Source organism: Ctenopharyngodon idella, chromosome 4 (assembly GCF_019924925.1).
Source record: "Ctenopharyngodon idella isolate HZGC_01 chromosome 4, HZGC01, whole genome shotgun sequence".
In the NCBI taxonomy this organism is placed as follows: Eukaryota; Metazoa; Chordata; class Actinopteri; order Cypriniformes; family Xenocyprididae; genus Ctenopharyngodon; species Ctenopharyngodon idella.
The window spans coordinates 14562260-14587774 of NC_067223.1; the positions used below are offsets into that span (position 1 = coordinate 14562260).

Sequence of the window (25515 nt, forward strand, 5' to 3'; positions counted from 1 at the left end):
CTATGTAATTAACATTATGATGAGTTGGGCGAGGCTGAGAACTGTGGGAGCGAAGGGATGCCGGTGACATGATTGTTAATGAGAGACACCTGTGCCCCACACTAGCCTTGCTCCGTTTCCACAGCTCTCGGCCACGCCCCACTTGTCACAAAAATGTTAAGTTTTACTAACTTAAAATGAGTTAGTTTACTTAAATGTTTTGAGGTAATAAGTTTCCTGAACTTACTGAGTTTTACAGTGTAAGAATCTATTTTTTGATGGACTAAAAACATTTTTTCAGAAGAAGGAATCCCAAAGCTTCAGGAACCAGACAAGATGACAGATCTGGACTCATTCTGACTCAAATAGTGAGTTCAACACGCTCACACTATTAATTCTCAAAGACATCACAAACGGCCGTTCAGCACTGATTCTGCTGTGTTTCTGCTCCATCAGGCCACTGCTTCCGATGGTGACGGCGAGTGTGTTTACGCCGTTACACATAAACCACCAGAATCTCCTCATTATTCCTCCATCGACTTCACGAACGCAGAGCCGCCGTCAGGAGAGATCAGGGGCGTCTCCTCACTGACCGATGAATATGCTGTGGTCCGTCATCGTTCTGCAAGAGACCCAGCATCTGCGACGGACCCCAAGAAAGACCAAAGCCCACCAGATAGCAGGGCGAAGATCACGGATGTGTCATCAGAAGACGCGATTTATGAAAACATGACCCGTCGCTTGGTTGCTTAAAGACAGGAACAGTTGCGTTGCATCCTGTGCAGGTGCTGTTGAACAGTAAAGGCCTGTTCACATTAACACTGTTTCTACACCGGACGTGACCATTGTCATTTGTGTCGCAACAGCTAAAAGCCGTCTACACTGGACGCGTCAAAGCACACGGTGCAAAGCATTTGTCTTTTGTGTCAGTATGTCATAAATAGAACGAGGCATCAGTTTACTGTCGGAGATATGTTGCTCACATCACGCCGTATCTAGTGTAGACAACATCACTGATTATAATGGGTTCTATTGTCTTTTGTCACGTCGCGTCGCTTGCGTCCGGTGTAGACACGGTGTAAGGACAATAACTATAACGATAACCATAAAGATACAAAAGATAAAAAAGAAATCTTCCTAAATTGTAAAGTGATAGCAGAGTCCACACCACAACTATAATGTTGTAAATGCACTTTTTTAAATGGAAGGAAAAACATGCCGTTTTCGTGCATGTCTCTTTAAATGCAAATGAGCTGCTGCTCCCCACCCTGCTTTCCAGAAGAGGGCGGAGCCTGTACAACTCAGATGCTCTGACATTAAACAAAATGCCAAAAATTAAACAAAACATCAATTTGATTTTATCATCATCTTTATCAAGGCCACACGCACGTGACATTGCAGTTCTTCGTCATCATGAAAATTACTATTTGCATGTGTTTTAAAGCCATATCAGTTTAAACTTGTAAGCGCACACCCGAAGCACGCGCACAGAAAGCTGTCAGATGGCGCGTCACGTGAGTATTAAACTCATTTCTCTTTATTGCACTTAAACTGTCAAATACACACAAGGTTAAGTCAAAAACACACAAACACAGTCGGTTATGTCTGTGAACGTAAACAGCAGGAAAGAAATTGCATGTGTGTATTAGATCTGTGTATTAAAGTGACAGAAGCGTAATATACAGTACTTACTGCTGTATATGCTGTTAATACGAATCAAAAGAAAAACAGAAAATCACTCACTGCTCTTGATTAAATAACTTTAGTAGCTTTAATAAGAATACATTTCTTACTCGAATGCTGCTGTTAAATGCTCTGGCGAGGAAATAAACATGGCGGACTGTGTACAGCTCACTCAGGGGAGGAGCTAAGCTAATAAGGCAGATTCCCTCGCCAGTCATGGGCGGGGCTTACATAAGAGTAGGGGGAAATTTGAAACCACTCCTTTGGAGAGATTGTTTATGATTTATGGGGATTATAAAAACAGGAGTGGATAGATTTTTACCATTATAGGCTGGTTGTTGTTCAAGCACCTTATAAAAGTGAATTTTGCATAATAGGTCCCCTCTAAAGAGCTCAAACGTTTTAAGTGGTAGTCGACAAAACTCCAGAGTGCACATATAATAAACAGAACAATATCGTTTGTTGGTGTGGATGCTAATATTGTTATAGTTATCGTTCTTGGTGTGAACGGGCCTTAAGACTGAACCAAAACCTTCAAATCTTTATGCACACGTCAAACACCACAGAAGGATTTTTAGAGCGATTTAAAGGATGTAATATAATATTAACAAAGTATTGTTCATTGTTTGTTCATGTTTACTACTGTTAACAAGTGAAAACTTACTGAAAAGTGTTACCAAAATAAGATGTGAAGTTTTTGGTCTTTGGTCAGAGATCTTACAGAAAATATAGGAGTCAGAAGTTCATTTCTGTAAAATAACATGAGTTTGAGCTTTTCTTACCAGATCAGCAGTGGGAAACGTACTTGACCTCAACGTGTTGTTTATGTTGCACATTATTTGTGATTGTGAATATCGTCAGCTTCTTCTCGTGTCACGCTTTTAGAAACTCCTTTAAAAATAAGAGCTCCTTCTGGAGGGACAAAACATTTCTTTTTAAAACATTATTTTTATAATTATACACAAATGTCTTTATTTTCTATTCAAAATGTATTTTTTATTACTATTTTTTAAAAGGATCATAATTGTAATCAGATTCATCCAGTGTTTATAAAAAAAAAAAAAAAATAGATGAAGACTAACTTTTATTTTACTTGATTTTGTAAGTGAAATACTGGCAAAAAGAACAATGCCATGAAATTAATCTCTTCCATTTAGGACATTAGTAATATTTCAAATAAAAAAAAAAAAAGGTGTTTTTTTTTTAGTTTAATATATATTTTAATATGCAATGCAATGTCAACTTTGATAAAGACAATATGAGAATAAATGGTGTCTTCAGAACATCTAAGTGATCATCTTTATTTCAAAACTAATGGCAGGTAAAATTGCAGGCCATTCTGTAGCATGTCTCATGAATCAGCACTCAAAATATACGCAGCTCTATAATCACGTCAACAATCATGCACTACTTCTGACAAAATTAATGTGAGCAATTCAAAGGCTAGAAAACCCATCGACAGCAACGAAGCACACAAACTATATCTTTAGCAACCTGACCACATTGATAAGTGCGCGCGTGCAGCAGTCTGCGTGCTGTTCAGTTATGTTAAACACAGGTATGTTTCGCCCTCCTGTGGTGATTTTTGTGAATTACACCACTGCAAATCGAATCTACTTAACTTTAAAGAGTTTCGCCCGACCTCAACTTGAGCATCTCATTCTGAGCTCTAAGTCTAGATAGAGACACCCAGTGCTCAGTGTTTGTCATGAGATTTTACAGGTCAAGACACTGATATCACCTGGAGCCTGATGTATAAACATGTCTGCACAAAATGGGCATAGAAATGTGCGTACGAACACTTGAAATCTACTTCAAATTTTATACACGAGGCCCCTGATCATTCAGAGGTGAGCAATTAGTGGAATATTGTCCCAAATATAACGATGTGGGAAAATATTGTGATCCGTTTATTAAGAAGCCACAATTTCAGTAATTTGTTTAAGTCATACATTTAATTAATTCTTGACATTCTTTCTCGTCATTCATCAGCCTAGACTGGTTGGCTGGTCTTAGCTGGTTTCCCAGGCTGGCCAAGCTGGTGTTCAGTTTTTACCAGCTAAAACCAGTGAGCCTTTTTGATACAGACTTTAATAATAATTAGACTATTAGAACATCGGTCCTTTGTTCCTATAATAATAATGAATAAAGCTTTAATCTCAAAGCTGTATGAATCTGCAAACACTGGCACAACAACACAGAGTCATTGTTTTAACTATGAACAGAAAATGATAAAGAACTCATTAAAAAATCTTTACACTTGAACAAACTACCCAAAGGGGGTGTTTTAGAAGATCTTTTATCCCATATTGTACTTGTATTTGTGTGTCGTGCATGTGACTCACATCAACACATCGGCCATTTTAATGTCTCTTACCCCAGTTCAGTTGAGAGCTGGTTTGTATCAATTAGGCCTACATGTAGATTCGCTTATCTCCGTTTATCTACTGCTTTAGATGCTGACAAAATCCCAGATTTGTTTTAAAATATATAAAATACACATTTGTGTCCTCCCCCCAATGACTGACACTTTGAGTTTGGCGTTTCTTGTATTAATGCTGCTGATAAACTTGTTGACCACAAGAGAGAGCCGGTCACCATCTGTCTCACATTTAACGTAGCCTAAAGTAAACTAGACGTCTAAGAACTGAGTCAGTAACGCAACTCATTTTCAGTCTGATGGTGGAGAAACACGACTCGTCTGGTAGAAACTGTGCAGTTTATCATCCGCTCCTCTAGGGGCGCAAGCGGCTTCACGTTCATAACATCTTCGGATCCTTGTCAACAACACCTGATGTCAACTTGACAGTCGCCGCACCACGTTCTGATCGTTTTACAGTCATAAAAGTGCAGATCCTGCAGATGACAGCTCAGTGACAGACTCATAAAGTCACTCAACGGCACATATTCCAGCCCATCAGAAAAATCAGCTGACACACATTGTGATCATGAGGGGGCATCGACAGCGTCACGAGACTCACCTGTGAGTAACTTAAAGTGCGTTTCTCTTGTAAAGTCACTATCACGGATTATATAACAGTCCTCATTTGTATTTAAGTTGTCGAATAAGTTTGTATTGATGTATGTCTTGTGATGTCAAAACAGTTTGCTGGAGTCACTGGTTGATGCTGCTCTATTTCTGAACTCCCTTGTTAGAGCTTTAAAAGAACAAATGAATCAGTTGCTGTTGCTTTACTTTTATAATGTGAATCTAATGAGGCGATTCCTATAAAGCTTATAAAGCAGAATAAGCAATAGGGCGTTTATATGCTAATGTTGTGATACATAATTGTTAATAGAGTTAGTTGGAGTTGCTGAAAACATGCAGTTACTAAACCCCCCCACCCCAAAAAAACAAAAACAAAAACAAGTCATTAGTTCTACATAAGCAAAAAAAAAAAAAAAAAAAAAAAATGTTTGGCTTAAAATGTGAAAATGAAGATTCTTATTCTGTTGTACTGAAAGTTTGAATATGCAATATTGAGAAATGTCTTTGTTTATTAATGTTTTTCCCTGCAGAATAAGGCATGTGTTGGGACTGATATACTCAGACAAAAGAAGCATGTGGACAGACATTCACAATAATGATTGACATCTGCTCACGCACAGGTAATGATTATGTCTGTTTGTCTATTAAAATATTCTCTTTGTCATTGATGAAAAAGAAAGATGAATGTGCGTCGTAAGGTAGTAAATACCTAAGTGAAAGTTAGGCTACAAATAATAATTCTGTCATTGTGACTTACTTTATTCTGTGGAACATGAAGATACTATGAGAAATGTGTGACTTACATGTGCACCAAAAATGTAACCATTTCCAAAAATCAGAATAAGGACTTAATCGCAGTTAGATGTTTACATGACACAAGCAAACCAATTTACTCCCGTTTACATGCAGTTTTTATAATTCTGATTATTCACTAAGAATTGTGGTTATTTTTAATATAATTATTCACATGCACAGCACAAATGATGAACTCACATGCAGTAGGTCTGTTACTGGCCACTGTTTTAATCTACTTACATCAAATCAAAACACATTTCTATGATTCATGTTGGATTTTTTCAGTGATATGCATAAAATGTTTTAATTTCAGTGTTTTTGACCAACATTGCATTATATTCAATCATTTTCTTAAGAGTCCCAAAAATGTGATGTAGTCTTTACAACATCATCCGTGTCCATCACTTGCACTCTTTGGAGTAGATGTGATTGAAGTGTTTACATGCATACGCCACATATTTTACTATGATTATTGTTACTACAATTATGACCTTAATTGTATTAATTTGATCAAAGTATTGTGTTTACATGAGGTAAAGTTTAATTGCAATATTGTTTAAATCTCATTATAACTGCATTATGAGGGTGCCTGTAAATGTAGTCAATGTTTTATTTTCTCCATATAATAGAAGTCAGTGATCACAAAAATCCATTGTTCTTCAAATATCTTCTTTTGTTTTCCACGTCATACAGATTTGTGACCACATGAGGGTGAGCAAATGATGACAGAATTTTCATTTTCACTATCCCTTTCGGTCATTGATGTACCCAAGTTTTATTTACTAGTTTTAGAAACTCATACACCTATTAGGATGTTTCTATGAACTGAACTGATGCAGTTAATAGAATCATCCTGTGATCAAATTTACTTGAATTACTTTTCTTTTTCTTTTTTTGTAGTATGTGCACTGCTGATGATTGTATTTATGTCAACTGATATTTATTAAGTTTTAGACACTTTTAAATTCTGATTTAATTTTTTTTTTTTAATTATTATATATTAATTTTATATTCACGCTTGTTATTGCACCCTTTTGTGATGGTTTTGTGAATTACACCACTGCAAATTGAGCCTGAGCTTAAATGCACTACACTTCTGTAAGAGGGTGAGGGCAGAAAAACATATTTCACATTGCAACATGAACAGCCAGAAAGAGCTATTTACACTATCTTTTTTCTGTTAAAATATATTTGCAAATAAATCAGCTGGTGTGTGTTGAGCGCACTGACGCCATTGTACTGTGGCTGCCGTCGCATCATCCAAGTGGATGCTGCACACTGGTGGTGGATGAGTAGAGACCCCTGATATGATTGTGGGTGTACCGTAGTACATATGAAGGAGCTATATAAATGTCTCATTCATTCATGGGTTACACACTCCTGTGATGATTTTTGTGAATTTCACCAAAAAAATCAAATCTAATGAACTTAAATGTACTATACTTTTGCAAGAGGGTGAGAGCAGAAGAGTGTTCTCATAGCGCTACGCAACATGAACAGCCAATCAGATCTGTTTACACTATCGATGTTCTGTGCTCACTTCTGTTAAAATAAATTGATTTGCAAAAAGTTACACCGCTGCAAATCGAGTTTAATGAACATAAAAGAGTTTCGCCCTCCTGTGGTGATTTATGTGAATTACAGCACTGCCAATCAAGTCTAATGGTCACTGCATCTGTGGGATGTTTCTGTTGCTGCTTCATGATTAAAAGTCTCAAATGTGATCTCGCCACTATAACAATTAGAATGGTAGAAGGTAAAGTGCAGTTTCCATCCGCTCCACTAGGTGGCAGAAGCAGGTTTCAGCTTCAGTCTGACACTTCGGCTGCTTGACAACATGACGCTTGATGATCCTGCAGATGAGATGACAGCTCTTAATGTCACTTTAACAGCAAATATTCCAGCTTAACTGCAAATAAAATCGACACACAGATGGATACAATGCGGGAATCGAGTGTCACGTGACTCACCTGTAAGTAACTTTCCACTTTAAGTCAATTTCTCTTGTCAAATGAATTGCTCACACTGTATAGCAAATCAGTCGCTAGTTGTAGCGTTACCTTTTTAGTCTTTGAATGAATCTCTCTCTGATCTTCACACTATAAAGTGGAATAAGAAGGATATTGCAGTGGTTTCTGAAATCATGTTAGAGTCAGCAGGAGTTGTGTGAAGCTCTGATGTTCTTCTGTTGCTTCATGATTTTCTACTTCCTGTTATGACTGATATATCAGAGGAAAACAGCCTTTAAAATGGTATTTTAATTAAAAATTGTTATAATATCACTACAAGTGACTATAGTCTGCTGAAAAAAAAAACAGTGCTAAAACCTGCATTGGCTGGTTGTCTTGCTTTTTTTTTTGGAAATTGGAATCAGATTGTGAATCTCACCTCTTCATGCTGATTAATTGAACTTCTTAGTGAAGCTCTAGCATATGTGCATTTGGTCTTTCTGTGGTGTTTTTGCTGTCTGCAAGCATCTTTACATTTAAACGATGTCCATCTGAAGGTAACGGTAAAGTACTTCTGTTCGTCACAGAAACGTTTAGTTGACTTGATTGACCTCACGTGGTCATACAGATCTGTTGTAATTTGAAACGGATATCATTAAACTGCTAGTTTTCTCCACAAAGTTGCTCATTTAATTTATTTTTACTTCAACAGCATATTATATATTGTTGTTTGCTCCCTGTGAATAGATTTATGACTGATTTATGATTTTAAGAAGTTTATTTTGCTTAATTCCAGATTGTTTCGTCAGCAGTGGGCGGAACTTACAAGCAGTAATCCAATTGGCTGAAAATGTGATTAATATCCGACAGCCTGTTACCAATTTGCAATCCACCTGAGGACCAGCGTGAGCACAAGGAGAAGTCTTCTTTGAAAATTGTAAGTTATTATTTTAAATTTAAAAAAAGATTTAAGTAACCTTTAGATGCTCTTACTTTTGGACTCTGCTTTCATATAAACACTGTATGACACGTTCTGTTTAACAACATAAAAATGCAGTTTTGTTTATATGTGGTTGTAACAGTGTTTTATAAAAAATACTTGACTTGAGTTTCTTAAACAATCAGTAGTTATGCTTTCAAATTGAATCCCATTTTAAAGTATATCCATTTGATATGTATTATACCTTCCAGCTCCTTCTATCACCTGAAATGTATAAGTTGCAGCAGTGTTTCTGATTGTTTCACTGTGTGTTTGTAGAGGATCTCTGGGTCAGAACTGCTGGAGGTCATGAGGAGGTGGCAGGAGAAGCAGTCTCTTGAACTGCTGAACCCTTATTCCACTGACCTTTTTTCTGGAGTCAATTGGAGCGCACTCCGTTTGCTTCCATAATGTGCCTTCGACAAGAACTCTTGGACGTGTCTGATAACGGTACCAGCTCATACCCTTTCTCTGGGATAAAGGTTATGACAGGCCATTTCTGTTTGAATGCATGTTTGAAAATGGAGTTAATTACAAACTGGAGTGATCAGTTTGTGTGCACAATAAAAGGCTACATGTGACGTTTGTGTGCTGTTCATGATTTCCAGCTGATCTCAGCTCTCCAAACATCAAGACATGCTGTTACATACAATCGATAGTTCAAATGAGGTGTGGGCTCCTCTGTCATTCACTGGCCCACATCTTTAGTAGATTTTTTTTTGGACAAGCTGTGAGTGATTTGTAAGTTCATGATTGCCAAGCTAGAATCAATTAAGTTTTCCTCCATAGAAATCCAGCTTATTAGCAGAGTTCACATATGAATGCCTGTAATGTGATGCAGTTGTAGTCTGAATTTTTCAGCATGGATCATCTCAAGGGAAACACCCTTCAAATGCTGGTTTGAGGGTGTGTTTCCCCCAGAGGAAGGCAGGCAGCATCTGAGATGCTTCCATTGGATGATATCAGGGGAGGAGCTGGATTGAATCCTGGTGCAGCACTGTTTCTCTGATTAAAGGGGAGTGGCCAAAAGAAAGCCCCACCCAAACTATCGACTTAGCCTGTGTCTGGAAATTTTTATAAGTCGATTTTGAAAATTTGGACTTCTGCTCTATAACCGCTGCTGGATATTGTCTCAGAAGTCCCAGGGGGAGCGGTCTGGATCTTAACTCCCCCCTTTGTGTCTAGCCTTCTCTCGTCCTTCCAGTCGTGATCTGATCCGCTCATTTTCGCAGCTTGTCACAGCTCACGACCGGACGACCGTCACGCAACCGTACTTCAGTGACCAGGCTGGGGCTTGAACCCAGGTCCTTCCGTTCAGGGAGGACATGCTCAGACCGTTGAGCTACTGGCACATTCACATTAACTATTCTTTTTTTTGGATTCTTGTCTTTTTTTTGTTGAAAAACCAGTGAAAGTAAACAATTTTTCCACCTCAAGAGAGGGATTCGAACCAGGATTTCCCACATCGAAGGCTAACGTTCAGACCGCTGCCCCACTGGTCCGTTTGCGCTTTTTTTTTTTTTTGGATTCTTGTCTTTTTTTTGTTGAAAAACCAGTGAAATTAAACGATTTTTCCACCTCCAGAGCGGGATTTGAACCGGAACTTCCCGCATCAAAAACTAATGTTCAGACCGCTGCACCACTGGTCCAGTCTCGCTCCAAGCCGTTTTGTTTTGGGGATTCTTGTCTTTTTTTCCATTGAAAAGCCAGTGAAGGAAACAATTTTTCCATCTCAAAAGAGGGACTCAAACCATGATTTCCCACATCAAGGACTGACATTCAGACCACTGCACCACTGATCTTTTCACATGTTTTTTTTAGTTTTTTGGAGTTTTCTCTTTTTTATTCAGTCAAAAAAAAAAAAAAAAAAAAAAAAAAACAGTGAAACTGAATTTATTCCACCTTGAAGGAGATTTGAACCAGGATTGCCCACTTCAAGAACTACTGTTCAGACCACTGAACCACTGATCCTTTCATCCTTACTGTTCAGTTTTTTGAAGTTTTGTCATTTTCATTCTGTAAAAAAACAGTGAAAATAAGTTTTCCAAATCATAAGGGAAATTGTGTGTGGTGGTTTTGTGAATTACATCACTGCAAATTGAGCCTAATGAGCTTAAATGCACTGCACTTCTGTAAGACGGTGAGGGCAGAAAAAAAAATTTCACATTGCAACATGAACAGGCAGAAAGAGCTATTTACACTATCTATGAAGCATCCTGTTTTCTATTAAAATTTTTACAAATAAATCATAAAAGCAAAATGGGTTGCATATTTCTGCAATGATTTTTGTGAATTTCACCAAAACAAATCAATTCTAATAAACTTAAATATTTTGTCCCCTCCTGTGGTTATTTTTGTGAACTACACCAATACAAATCGAGTCTAATGAACTTAAATGTACTATACTTCTGCAAGAGGGTGAGAGCAGAAGAGTACACTCATAACGCTATGCAACATGAACAGCCAATCAGATCTGTTTACATTACCTATGTTCTGTGCTCACTTCTGTTAAAATAAATTGATTTGCAAAAAGTCAAAAGACCTAAAATGCTGTGAGCCCTCCTGTGGTAATTTCCATGAATTACACCTCTGCAAATCGAGTCTAATGAACATAAAAGATTTTCGCCCTCCTGTGGTGATTTTTGTGAATTACACCGTGTCCTAACCAGACGCGATGCGATGAGATTCCAGCGACGAGCAATTTGACTTTCCACACTAGACACGACGTGACATTGAGAAGCGATAAAAATCAGTCAAAAACCACAGCCAATCAGAAGAGAGTGTGGGCAGGCTCTCTCGGCAAGAGCACAGCAGACACAATGAAATTGGCAAGTACATAGTAAAATTCATAAATATTACACCATTTAAACATTATTTAAAGTACATACGGAGTGACTGAAACAATCTTGTCATAGAATACACTTGTTTGTGCGCATTGAGTTGACAGTTTGAACGTTCTTGTGCCCATTTACTTATTTTCAAGATCTGAGGTCAATTAGCCAGTGTTGTTTTCATTACTGCTAAAAAGCTGGGAACACAGAATAATATTCAAACTCACAAAAGATGCTTTTAACATTAAATGAAGCACATAAACAGTACCTGATATTATCATTATCATACTTTGTGTTGTTGTTCCAGCCGCGACGTCGTGGAGAAATAGAAACCGTTTCTAAAATAAAATCGTCGCTAGTCGCCGTCGCGGCTGGTTAGAACAAAAACTCCAATTAACATTGGAAAAGATACCTTTTATCGCGTGTCGCAGTGTTGCGTCTGGTTAGGACATGGTGTTACACTGTTACAAATCGAGTCTAATGAACATAAGAGTTTCGCCCTCCTGTGGTGATTTGTATGAATTACACCATTGCAAATCGAGTCTAATAATAAACATAAAAGAGTTTTGCCCTCCTGTGGAGATTTGTATGAATTACACCGTTGCAAATCGAGTCTAATGAACATAAAAGTGTTTCGCCCTCCTGTGGTGATTTGTATGAATTACACCGTTGCAAATCGAGTCTAATAATGAACATAAAAGAGTTTTGCCCTCCTGTGGAGATTTGTGTGAATTACACCATTGAAAATCGAGTCTAATAATGAACATAAGAGTTTTGCCCTCCTGTGGAGATTTGTATGAATTACACCGTTGCAAATCGAGTCTAATGAACATAAAAGTGTTTCGCCCTCCTGTGGTGATTTGTATGAATTACACCATTGCAAATCGAGTCTAATGAACATAAAAGTGTTTCGCCCTCCTGTGGTGATTTGTATGAATTACACCGTTGCAAATCGAGTCTAATAATGAACATAAAAGTGTTTTGCCCTCCTGTGGTGATTTGTATGAATTACACCATTGCAAATCGAGTCTAATGAACATAAAAGTGTTTCGCCCTCCTGTGGTGATTTGTATGAATTACACCGTTGCAAATCGAGTCTAACAATGAACATAAAAGAGTTTTGCCCTCCTGTGGAGATTTGTGTGAATTACACCATTGAAAATCGAGTCTAATAATGAACATAAGAGTTTTGCCCTCCTGTGGAGATTTGTATGAATTACACCGTTGCAAATCGAGTATAATTAACATAAAAGTGTTTTGCCCTCCTGTGGTGATTTGTATGAATTACACCATTGCAAATCGAGTCTAATGAACATAAAAGTGTTTCGCCCTCCTGTGGTGATTTGTATGAATTACACCGTTGCAAATCGAGTCTAATGAACATAAAAGTGTTTCGCCCTCCTGTGGTGATTTGTATGAATTACACCATTGCAAATCGAGTCTAATGAACATAAAAGTGTTTCGCCCTCCTGTGGTGATTTGTGTGAATTACACCATTGCAAATTGAGTCTAATAATGAACATAGAAGAGTTTTGTGTGAATTACATAGCTGTAAATCGAGTCTAATAAACTTGAAAGAGTTTCGGACCACTGGTCTTTTCACGCTCCCAGTTCTTTTTTTTTTGGATTTTAGTCCTTTTTTCATTGAAAAACCAGTGAAACTACACAATTTTTCTAAATCAAGAGAGGCATTTGAACCGGGATATCCCACTTCAAGGATTGCTGTTGATCCTTTCACTCTTACTGTTCTTTGAAGTTTTGTCATTTTTATTCTGTAAAAAACAGTGAAAGTAAACTTTTCAAATCTTGAGGGAAATTGTGTGTGTGGTGGTTTTGTGAATTACATCACTGCAAATCGAGCCTAAAGAGCTTAAAAGCACTGCACTTCTGTAAGAGGGTGAGGGCAAAAAAACATTTCACACTGCAACATGAACATCCAATAAAAAATATTTACACTATCTATGAAGCATTCTATTAAAACATACTTGCAAATAAATCAAAAGAGCTAAATGGGTTGCACACTTCTGCAATGAATTTTGTGAATTTCACCAAAACAAATCAATTCTAATAAACTTAAATGTTTTGCATTCCTCTGGGATTGTTTTTGTGAACTACACCAATACAGATTGAGTCTAATGAACTTAAATGTACTATACTTCTACAAGAGGGTGAGAGCAGAAGAGTATACTCATAACGCTACGCAACATGAACAGCCAATCAGATCTGTTTACACTATCGATGTTCTGTGCTCACTTCTGTTAAAATAAATTGATTTGCAAAAAGTCAAAAGACCTAAAATGCTTTGAGCCCTCCTGTGGTAATTTCCATGAAGTACATTGATGCAAATCGAGTCTAATGTACATGAAAGTGTTTCGCCCTCCTGTGGTGATTTTTGTGAATTACACCATTGCAAATCAGGAAAATGGATAGGAAAATGTTTGCAATTGTGGAACTTGATCCAAGAACCCCACCTATGAAAGGCAAGTGATTAGCCACTGAGCCACAGACTTTGTGACATTTGCATTGGTTCAATTTGGTTCATTTTAAGTTTATCTACATCATTAATAAAAAAATAAACAATGGAATGTAAGCATCGAACTCAGGACTCCATTATCGCTTGGGCCACTGAATCTGACCAGATAATGTATGTGACTCAGTAATTTCCTACACATTATCAATGTTCATTTATATAATGATTGTCTCATCTGTATGGAATTAATGTTAAGATGATTTTAAAAATGTCTGCTCAATGTCTGGATTGAATCTGCATCATTTGAATTATATGTACAAAATGGTTTATCCCACATAAACTGATGTGGCAAAAAAAGAAAAGGGAAAAAGAATATTTTAAACCATTTATTAAACCAAGTTGTATCAAATGTACAAACAATCACAAAAATGGTCATTAAGAACTTTATTATCAAACTCAAACTGTTAACACATACATAACCTGTAAATAATTTGTTTGGTTTTCTTTCTATATATATATATGAATTGTGTCACATTTTATGCAAAACAAAACAGTCCAACACACCAGCCTGGAAGTTTTCTAGTAATCCTGGAGACCTTGATTAGCTGCTTCAGCTGTTTTTAATCAGGATTGGAGCTAAACTTAGGAAAGTGGCTCAGCCTGTCCCAGTGTCTCGAGTCGAAGGCAGAGAAACACCCTGGACAAATGGCCAGTCCATCCCAGGGCAATTAATCAGTAAAAAGCTGCAATTAGACACAATTTAAATGGTTAGCTGTTTTATCAGTCATTAGTTGACTAATGACTGATCAGACTTTACTATAAATGTGTTAAGGCCAATTCACACCGCACAGACAAAACGGCTGGATCAGCGTGTTACCCCTGTCGGTGTCCGTTGGCGTTGGTTGGGGTTTGTTTTCACCCGAGTGAACATGTTCAGTCAGTGTTTGTGGCTGTCTGTTGGGGCAGTGTGAACATGACAGTTATTTTTAAATTCTAAATCCAATGGCCAGCTTGTTTGTTGTCGTTTGTCTGTGCAGTCTGAATTGGCCTTCAAAGGGATAGTTTCCTCTAAAATGAAAATTAAGTCATCATTCACTCTCCTTGTTGTTGTTCTAATGCAGTATGCCATTCTGTAGAGTATATTATACTTATTATACTGCAGTATGCATGTCACTTTTTTATTAAACTTGATTTATTGAACTGCTGCACTAATAGATTCTCACGAATGCATAGTCGTGCACAGAAGACCAACAGCCAAGGCCAGGATTTACATTAAATAGTTAATACATTACATTTCGGTTTGTTTTTCACCAAACCATATCGCACACTCCCAGAACACTTGGAATATACTAACACGTGTCGCATGGGATCTTTCTGTGATACTTTTTCACCTTTTTTTTAAAGACTGATACTGGTCTGAAAAAGAATTGCATAAGGCATTAGAACAACAACAGGGTGAGTAAATGGTGACTTAATTTTCATTTTACGGGGAACTATCCTTTTAAGTGATCAATCTCTCCCACAAACCCATCTGGCTTTGGTTTAATCTCTATCAAAACTGATTTTTGTCTTTTTAAATCTGTAAAAGCCAGAGTCTTACTCCTCTATCCATAACCTCATGAACCATCCAGAGCTCCAGACAGAGACTCACAAGCTCCTCATCAGTGACGCAGAAATAAATCTGCTTGAATCTGCAAACACAAACAACACAAAGTCATTGTATAATTGTGAACAAACATGAGAAATAAAATCAAATAAACATCTACTTCAAGCTAAAAGAATTTCCCATATTTTATGTGTTTACACTGTGAGTTTGTCATTGAGTTCAACAACAACATTTTATCTATCTTTCCACATTTATTAATGCAGATACATTTATTGACCACAAGAGGGAGCTGATGACCAGCTTGTTTGTCACCTGCCTTGTGCACATTTAACCAAATAAAATTGACTTTTGCTTTAGTATGAAAATGTTAAAGTATGTGTGATGTTTTGTAAAATAGTCAATCTGAATCTGCAACTTTAATTCTCTGCTGGCACTAAAATATGACTCGAAGAGACAAAACTGAAGTCCAGTTTCCCCATCTGCTCAACTAGGCAGCGTAATCAGGCGTAATTGTCCTCAAAACATTCTGCAGATGACAGCTCAGAGACAGACTCATAATGTCGCTTAACAGCACATATTCCAGCCCATAAACAAACAAAACATACAAATGTTGTGATAAAGTGCAGGAATCAAAGATGTCCCACACAATTCACCTGTAAGTCTCCTTCACTTACACTGTATTTATCTTGTAAAAATATTAGCATCTAGAAGTCCTTAATTACTGTATATTACTGTATTTCAGTCATTATTTAGGTGTGTATTGCTTCTGAGTTTTGATACAGAGCTTTTGATACATGGTTTCTGTGTCTGTTGTTGTTGTAGTGTTACTGTAGGTAATCTACTGGATTGATGTTAATAGAGTCAGTTGGAGTGTGAGAGCTGAAGTGCTTTTAATGAAAACCATCATATATACAGTCCAAGACGTTTAGGATTACTGTTGTTTACTGTGAAGGAAATTCTCAGTTTTAATTGAACCAAAAGATGATTATTGATACAGCATTACTGAAGTATAATACGCTCTGCCATATATATATACTGCAGTGTCTTTACCTACAGAATAAGGAATGAGTTTGTAGATCCAGTCAACAGAAGCAGAGACACTGCTGGATGTCACAATGTTAAAAACTCTAATAGCAGTAAAGACGTGTCGTTTTCACACACAGCTCTCTCTATATCCAGTGTAAAAGCGTCACAGTCGAGCGCTGCAGCTCTTTCACTCTTCTCTGGTAAGTCATTTACACACTAAAACTTCTGTCCTTTTGAGATTTTCAGTGTTTTGACGCTCTGAGGTTGTAAACATGTTCAAGATGAGCAGGTCCTGTTTTTAATCTTTCTAAAAATAATTTAAGATATTTCAAAGTGATTTGATGTAGTATTTCTTCTAATGACATTTATCTCACTTGCGAAAAATAGTTTTTTTGACCTGTGTTTACACCAACAGCTAAAAATTCATACACAAGTTAAAAAAGGAAATAACTGTTAAAAGTTTATACACTTAAAAATAAAGATTCCAAAAGTGTTTTTTTTTTTTTTTCACAGTGATTTCATAGAACAATTCATGGTTCCCTGAAGAACTTTTCACTGAACACTTCTTAAAAGAACCATTTTTTCGTAATATGAAGAACATTTTAATAATCTAAAGAACATTTTCTAATATAAAGAACTTTTGTGGAATGGAAAGATTTCATGGATGTTAAAGGTTCTTCATGGAATCATCAATGCCAATAAGAGTCTTTATTTTAAGAGTGTATATGATTGTGTGTTTGTGTTTTCTGTTGTAAGGTGGAGTGAATGTACATGATGGAAATATCTGTGACGTTCCTCCTCACTGGATGTCTGATACAAGGTCTCGTTCTTATAGATTATTCCTCCGCTGAATTAATATTCTGAAAGCATTTTCATGTGAGCTTTGTAAGATTCAAGAACAAAAAGAGCTGCAGTTTATTCTGCATGTGAACTCTGTGTGATCAGTTCCTTTTGTCTGTGTGTGTTTTAGGAGTTTTTTGTGGCTTCAGTATCAGTCTGCCGGAGACAGTAGAAGCTCTAGAAGGATCCTGTGTTTTCATACCCTGCACATTTAATATTGAACAACAATATGAACAATATCTCACTGATGTGAAGAGAATATGGTATAAAGACAAAAACATAGTGTTTGACTCCAGTAGGTCCGACACTGGATTGTTAAGAGGAGAAATATTTGGCACTCCTACAGAGAAAAACTGCACCACCCACTTCGATAATGTTGAGCAGAAAGATAATGGGTCATATTCCTTCAGACTTGAAGCCAAAGTTGGATTGAAACATAATTTCACAAACACTGTTGAAATTGCCGTCATAGTTGAGTGTCATATTGTTCATGCTGCTTCTGTCTTAATGTAAGTGCAGCACAAGTAGTTTTACCATTTAAACTGTTATTCTTCTAGTTATTTACATATAGAACTTATGTAGCCCCGCCCCTTTTCAGTGCTGCACTCGTTTGTATTTCCACAGCATGAAGATCTTATGGATTTATGAACAAACTGCTTGTTTTAAAATCTTCCTGGTCTACTGGGATTTGTTATGACATCTGCTTCAAACATTACAATGCTCGTGATAACTGTCGTTAACTCTACAATAAATAAATCCACTTCACCAGCTAATTACTCTTCATCAGCGATGCCATAGAAATATACAGAGCTACTGCAAAAACGGAAGATCAAACACAAAATCCTAAAGATGGCTGCACGCTTGTTTCTCTGGTGCATAAGGTCTATAGCAGCTAATGAAGGTCTCACACATTCACAGAAAATAGCTTACGTCCCTAATGCAAAATGAGTTGGATAGTGTGACTGCATATAAAGGGAAAATAAATCTACTACTGTACAATACTGTATGATATGATGATGTGATACTGTAATGTTTGTCTGTATCTCTGTGTTGTAGAGTCTCCACCCAAACCCACAGTGAGTCTGTTGAAGGATCAGCAGGAGGTGATGGAGGTGACGGAGGGAAGCTCTGTGAATCTGCGCTGCTCGACTAAGATCTTCTGTTCCTCTCGTCCAGCAGTTCTCACGTGGAGCTCGTCTCCTGAACACCTCCTCAACGAGAGCGTCACACAACAGCAGCGTCAGGAGGAGACTGATCTGATCTCTGATCTGATCTTCACTGTAACTCACCATCATCATTCAGCCACTTTCACCTGCACTGTAACACACCAGCTTCAGCAGAAGATCATGAAACAAAAGTCCCGTACGCTACGTGTTCAGTGTAAGACAGGGATTATTTCAATCAATACTGTCTGATCATCTAAAATTAGTGCTGTAAATCATAACAACTGGCTGAATGTTTTTCTCCTCCATTAGATGCTCCTAAAAACACATCTGCGCATGTAAATCCATCTGGTTTTGTTCTGGAGGGTCGTTCAGTGACTCTGAGCTGCAGCAGTGATGCAAACCCACCGGAGCTCAACTACACCTGGTACAGAGACACTGAAGAACCCCTGAAACCAGTGCAGACCGGACAGAACCTGACCATCAACAACACCAACCCGACACACAGCGGACGATACGTCTGTACAGCTCAGAACACAATCATTAGTATACTGGACTTGAGTATTTACACCACAATATATATTCATATGGTGAAAATGTTTGATGGAGAATTGTTTTTTAAAGAGTGGTAATGGAAGTGTTATAATAGATATGGTAATTCTTATGATTAATTAGTTTTGCTTAATTCCTATTTTATGCTCTCAAAATAATAATTTGTTTCTCACACGCTCACATAAAAATACTCTTCACATGATTCAATAGGTCTAAGCTTTAGTGATTAATATGAGAATACTGTCAGGCAGTGGGGTCAGCTGAGCTCCTGACAGCATCTGTAGCAATTTGAACACGTCTGTTTGTGAAAAAGAAGTGAAACGTTTACAGCATTACACTTACGATGGAACTGGCCCAGTAGAAGTTAACCAAGTGAGAATCTCGTAATGCAGACTCTAGTGAGTGTGAGAAAAAGGCTGAAGTGCGAAACGTTCACTTTTGTGTTGTTGTTACTTTGCTTGCTTACTTATAACCTACACATGCAACGCTGATTACTGCAATTAATTAATTAACATAATGTTCTGCTTCAAAATGCCATGGGAAGTGTCACTTCATTTAACATTTTCTTCTAATAAAATGCCTATTTCAAATTCAATTTTCGAATTCTCACTTTTTAGCAGATATTGTTTTCATTTCATCAGGCTCTTAATGATTTATGTAATCTTTTTGGATACCAGAAAGCCAGGTGTTTCCTAATATCAATCATCATTAGAACTTTAAAGCTCTTGATTCTACTTTGTACTTGCCCTTATAAAAATGTACTATAGTTTTTGTAATTGTGGCATTTGTTAAAACTATGATTACAAGTAAGACCAGTGATGGATCCGCATGCTTATCAGCCACTGTAATACAAGTTTTTTCATATCATAAGAATGCAAATTGTAATTTTAAACTTTTTATTAACATATTTAGATTTTATTTTAAATTACTGTGCAAAGTGTTTTTCAAGAATTAGGCTAGCATACGTTTTGCTGCTGAATTATATAGTTACCTAGATTTTATTTATTTATTTTTTGGTCAGCTTATGATTATATATTTTTATTCATTTGCTCAAGCCCCCAAAGCCCTCCCCTCTGCACACCCTGAGGGATATTTTGCTTATTGCGCCCTCTTGTGGCCTCAGAAGGATTAAATCTTCGTTAAAGATACAGGAAAGAAGATATTTGTTTAAATTTGAATTTGTTTTTGACTGTTAGAAAAGAATATTTGTTGTTTTCCTTAATAAATTAGGTCAATAAAACAGTGATTAAATTCAAAAAAAAAAATTTCTACTGGTCTTTGATTAAAAGAGTTTAGGCCTCTGAAAATGTTCAATAATGATCCATACCGAATGATATGAAACATTATACTAATTGATACATTTTTTTTTAGCTGTATAGTAGGGCTGTGAATCTTTGGGTAGACAGCGATTCAATTCGATTCACGATTCATAGGTGTTCAATTCGATTCCAGAATGATTTTTGCCAATTCAGAACAATTCGATTCGAGACGATTCGCATTAAAATTCGATTCGATTTGATTCTGCATTTTAATATGCATTCATAGGGTTACTGAAAAGCTTCTCTCAATGTGTCTTAGTCAGGGTGAGAATTACACAGCGACCTTCAGGAGGTCAGAGAGTATGGGCAAAAACAAAAAAACAAACAAACAAAAACTTTTGTCCATTGTTAATGTTCAGGTTAGTTCTTAATGATGCTACATAACTTTATTTTAATAGCATATAAAAATTGGCATTTGTGGAAATTTACACAAGTATTGTTAGGCCTAGTTCATGTTAACTATAGTGTTAATGGCTACACAACCTTATTAAAGTGTTCCAGGTACATTAAACATACTAATGCTTTCATGGAGAGACTACCCTAGAATATCAGGCACTTTCCCAAATAGTCCTAAACTAACTTTTCTTCACGGAACAGTAAGAAAAGCCCTCTTTGTTCTCTTTATACGGAGCATTTTCCCTACGAAAGAAAACGCGCTGGGTTTCTGTTGCTATAGTAACGAACGCAACTTTAACGCGCATCTGATTGATAGATAAACCGCGCGCTCTTATGTCAGTGTTGTTAATGTTGTAGTTATTTCAGCAGTTTCCTTCGTACATTCAGTTAACAACATTAAGTTCATAATTTCATTTATCATTCACTGAACTGTGCTTACGCATTTAGACACTTAAACTATGTGTTTGCTCCACCTCCGTCCATGCAGTAAATTCGCGCCTTGAAACTGCTCAGGTAATGTCAATGACCCATTTCCTTAAAACTTCAGTATTTTATCTTATCGAAAATAACGGCGATGTTTCCACGCAATAAAAGCGTTTTATTTCAACAGTAGTGACCGCGCAGTGACTTGGCAGCTTTATCAATGGCTTGAGCAGTTTGACTCAGGACTATTGCTGTCTCGATAGAGAGCTGTCATCTGCTCATGTGAATAGCAGCGGCCGTCCTGAGGAGAGTTCAAATGTGGGCTACGGACGGAGCGCGAGCGCAATCCAGAGAGAGCCGGTAAAGAGTGCAGCGCGTATCCGTGAAGGAGAGATGTGAGGGAGCGAATGACGGCGTACAACGTCTCCCATCAATTCGCGCATGTTGAAATTTAATGTTTATATATTTTAAACCACTGAATCGCTATAGAATCACGATTAATCCGATTCTTAGCATTTTACATCGATTATTGACCGAAATTAACGATTCACGATTCAAAAAACGTTTCAAGATCGATGCATATGCATCGTCAGGATTTGTAATCGTTACACCCCTACTGTATAGTCCAGCCCTGGGCTAAAACCAGGGTAGAAAATGGCCCTTTATTTCTAAATTATGACAATTTTTGATGAAAAAAAAAAAAAAAAAAAAAATTCATACTAACATTATAAGTGCAACTCAGGAAAAAATATAAAATAATTGACAAATGCAGTTAATGACCCCTTTAAAAGTTATTTTATTTTTTAGGTTTTTAACGACTTTTTATTTTTAATTAAAAAGTGACATAGAGAGTAAAAAACAGGAAAATCATCAGGAAATCCTTGGTGGCGCTGTGCTGGTGCTATGAACATTTCTGACGGGGTTTTTGTCCCAGCAATCCCTGGCCTAGCAGCACCACTGCTTGCAACAGAGTTATAAAGTCTGAATTATGAGACATAAAATTGCAATTGTGAGGGAAAAAGTCACAATTAACTATTTATTATTATTTCTACACTGGATCTCACAAGACGTTTTAATTAAATATAAAGATACGTTGTAAGCTTCATGCTGATTTGCATATATTTCTCAGTCAAGCTGACTGAAATGGGAAGTGGTATAAACTCTAATAGCAGTAAAGACGTGTCGTTTTCACACACAGCTCTCTCTATATCCAGTGTAAAAGCGTCACTCTTCTCTGGTAAGTCATTTACACACTAAAACTTCTGTCCTTTTGAGATTTTCAGTGTTTTGACGCTCTGAGGTTGTAAACATGTTCAAGATGAGCAGGTCCTGTTTTTAATCTTTCTAAAAAGATTTGATTTAGTATCCTGTATTTTTTCTCATGAAATAATATGAGTTTACACCAACAGCTAAAAATTCATACACAAGTTAAAAAAGGAAATAACTGATAAAAGTTTATACACTTAAAAATAAAGGTTCCAAAAGGGTTTTTTTCACAGCGATTTCATAGAACAATTCATGGTTCCCTGAAGAACTTTTCACTGAACACTTCTTAAAAGAACAATTTTTTTTCGTAATATGAAGAATATTTTAATAATCTAAAGAACGTTTTCCACTATAAAGAACTTTTGTGGAATGGAAAGATTTCATGGATGTTAAAGGTTCTTCATGGAATCATCAATGCCAATAAGTCTTTATTTTAAGAGTGTATATGATTGTGTGTTTGTGTTTTCTGTTGTAAGGTGGAGTGAATGTACATGATGGAAATATCTGTGACGTTCCTCCTCACTGGATGTCTGATACAAGGTCTCGTTCTTATAGATTATTCCTCCGCTGAATTAATATTCTGAAAGCATTTTCATGTGAGCTTTGTAAGATTAAAGAGCAATAAGAGCTGCAGTTTATTCTGCATGTGAACTCTGTGTGATCAGTTCCTCTTGTCTGTGTGTGTTTTAGGAGTTTTTTGTGGCTTCAGTATCAGTCTGCCGGAGAGAGTAGAAGCTCTAGAAGGATCCTGTGTTTTCATACCCTGCAGATTTGATATTGATCAAACACATGAAAATGATCTCAATAATAATGCAAAGAGAATATGGTATAAAGACGGAACCCCTTACACTGTAGTGTTTGACTCCAGTAGCCCCAACACTGGACCGTTAAGAGGAGAAATATTTGGCACTCCTACAGAGAAAAACTGCACCACCCGCTTCAATAATCTCAGTCAGAGTAATAATGGGTCATATTTCTTCAGACTTGAGACCAACGGAAAACTAAAATATAGCTACACAAAAACTCACTACTCCCAAGTTGAAATTGCCGTCATAGGTGAGTGTCATATTGTTCATGCTGCTTCTGTCTTAATGTAAGTGCAGCGCAGCCATTTGTAACGTGATTGTGTGAAGCTTCCGATGTCATTCACTTCCAGTAATTTACCTGTACAAAACACTCTGTTATGCTGCTTTATATTGCACACTGATAATTATATTATTTTATTATCAGTCATAAACTCACTGATTTGTAGCACAAGCTGTTTTACCATTTACTGAACTTTGTTATTCTTCTAGTTATTTTCCAATAGTCCTTCTGTAGCCCCGCCTCTTTTCAGCACTGTACTCATTGTGTTTTGTCTTCTGGTTTGTATTTCACAGCATGTAAGATCTTACAGATTTATGAATGTACCTCTCGTTTTAAAATCTTCCCAGTCAGTGCTCGTGATAACTGTGGTTAACTCTACAATAAATAAATCCACTTCACCAGCTAATTACTCTTCATCAGCGATGCCATAGAAATATACAGAGCTACTGCAAAAACGGAAGATCAAACACAATATCCTAAAGATGGCTGCACACTTGTTTCTCTGGTGCATAAGGTCTATAGCAGCTAATGAATCAGAGGTCTCACACATTCACAGAAAATAGCTTACGTCCCTAATGCAAAATGAGTTGGATAGTGTGACTGCATATAAAGGGAAAATAAATCTACTACTGTACAATACTGTATGATATGATGATGTGATACTGTAATGTTTGACTGTATCTCTGTGTTGTAGAGTCTCCACCCAAACCCACAGTGAGTCTGTTGAAGGATCAGCAGGAGGTGACAGAGGGAAGCTCTGTGAATCTGCGCTGCTCGACTAAGATCTTCTGTTCCTCTCGTCCAGCAGTTCTCACATGGAGCTCGTCTCCTGAACACCTCCTCAACAAGAACATCACACAACAGCATCAGAACGAAACTGATCTGATCTCTGATCTGATCTTCACTGTAACTCACCATCATCATTTAGCCAATTTCACCTGCACTGTAACACACCAGCTTCAGCAGCAGATCACAAAATCACAAAACGAGTCCCGTACGCTACGTGTTCAGTGTAAGACAGGGATTATTTCAATCAATACTGTCTGATCATCTAGAATTAGTGCTGTAAATCATAACAACCACCTGAATGTTTTTCTCCTCCATTAGATGCTCCTAAAAACACATCTGCGCATGTAAATCCATCTGGTTTTGTTCTGGAGGGTCGTTCAGTGACTCTGAGCTGCAGCAGTGATGCAAACCCACCGGAGCTCAAATACACCTGGTACAGAGACACTGAAGAACCCCTGAAACCAGTGCAGACCGGACAGAACCTGACCATCAACAACACCAACCCGACACACAGCGGACAATACGTCTGTACAGCTCAGAACAAACACGGCGCTCAGAACGCATCAGTGCTGCTGGACGTCCAGTGTGAGTATCAAGAGTCAAGAGTTGTCTTACAATCATTCGTTTATTAGACTGGAGATTTCAGACTTTATACTACACACATCTGTACTATAAATAAATAAATTACATGCATTGTGCAATATTTTATATACTTATTATATATGCAGAGAGAGAGGAATAGTGTAAAGAAATACAAAATATAAAATATAAACATTATATTAAATATTATATATATATTTTTAAATATAAAACCTTCACTTTTACTTATATTTCTTTAAAGTAAAGTTACAGTGAATGCTTTGTATCACTATTTTTATATAAAACCTTCACTGTTTCTTTAATTCCAAAGATTTAAGGTCACTTGTTTTGCACAGAGCAGCATTATCAACCGTTATTATAAATGATCTTCATTTAAACAGCTTTTTCATCCTTTACTAGGCTTGTAAATGTACAGTGAACAACAGGAACTAAATGCAAATAAACATTACCTTGTTAATCTATAATTTGTAGTCTTTTAAACTGCTGACAGTAGACCCTTTTATGGAGGTTCACATTAATGTGAATTCCTTCAGTACTATTTAAAAAGCAGTTTTATTTTTCACTAATTTCTTCCCATACTTACATCAGTGTTATTTCACAGCATCAACGACTTTACCATTATTCTATTATACAGTGGGTACAGAAAGTATTCAGACCCCCTTAAATTTTTCACTTTTTGTTATATTGCAGCCATTTGCTAAAATCATTTAAGCTCATTTTTTTTCCTCATTAATGTACACACAGCACCCCATATTGACAGAAAAACACAGAATT

General features: G+C 36.9%; 1 protein-coding gene and 1 long non-coding RNA gene across 16 annotated transcripts in view; both read left to right on the top strand.

The window, feature by feature from the left end:
- si:ch73-177h5.3 (B-cell receptor CD22) overlaps nt 1-25515 on the top strand; it is a 117931-nt gene that overhangs the window by 84092 nt on the left and 8324 nt on the right. For all 12 annotated transcript variants that reach the window (XM_051891288.1, XM_051891286.1, XM_051891283.1 and 9 more), the window contains one exon: nt 24460-24726. In XM_051891288.1, the coding sequence (XP_051747248.1) occupies nt 24460-24726 (267 nt within the window). The remainder of the gene's footprint in view (nt 1-24459; nt 24727-25515) is intronic.
- Nucleotides 4174-8955, top strand: LOC127511029 (uncharacterized). 4 transcript variants are annotated; one of them, XR_007929818.1, is made up of 6 exons: nt 4174-4645; nt 5182-5271; nt 6140-6157; nt 7233-7418; nt 8192-8332; nt 8654-8955. It is a non-coding gene; the product is annotated as an uncharacterized LOC127511029 (long non-coding RNA). The 4 variants fall into 4 exon arrangements; XR_007929816.1 differs by lacking the exon at nt 6140-6157 and having other exon boundaries at nt 4178-4645; XR_007929817.1 differs by lacking the exon at nt 6140-6157 and having other exon boundaries at nt 4645-4659.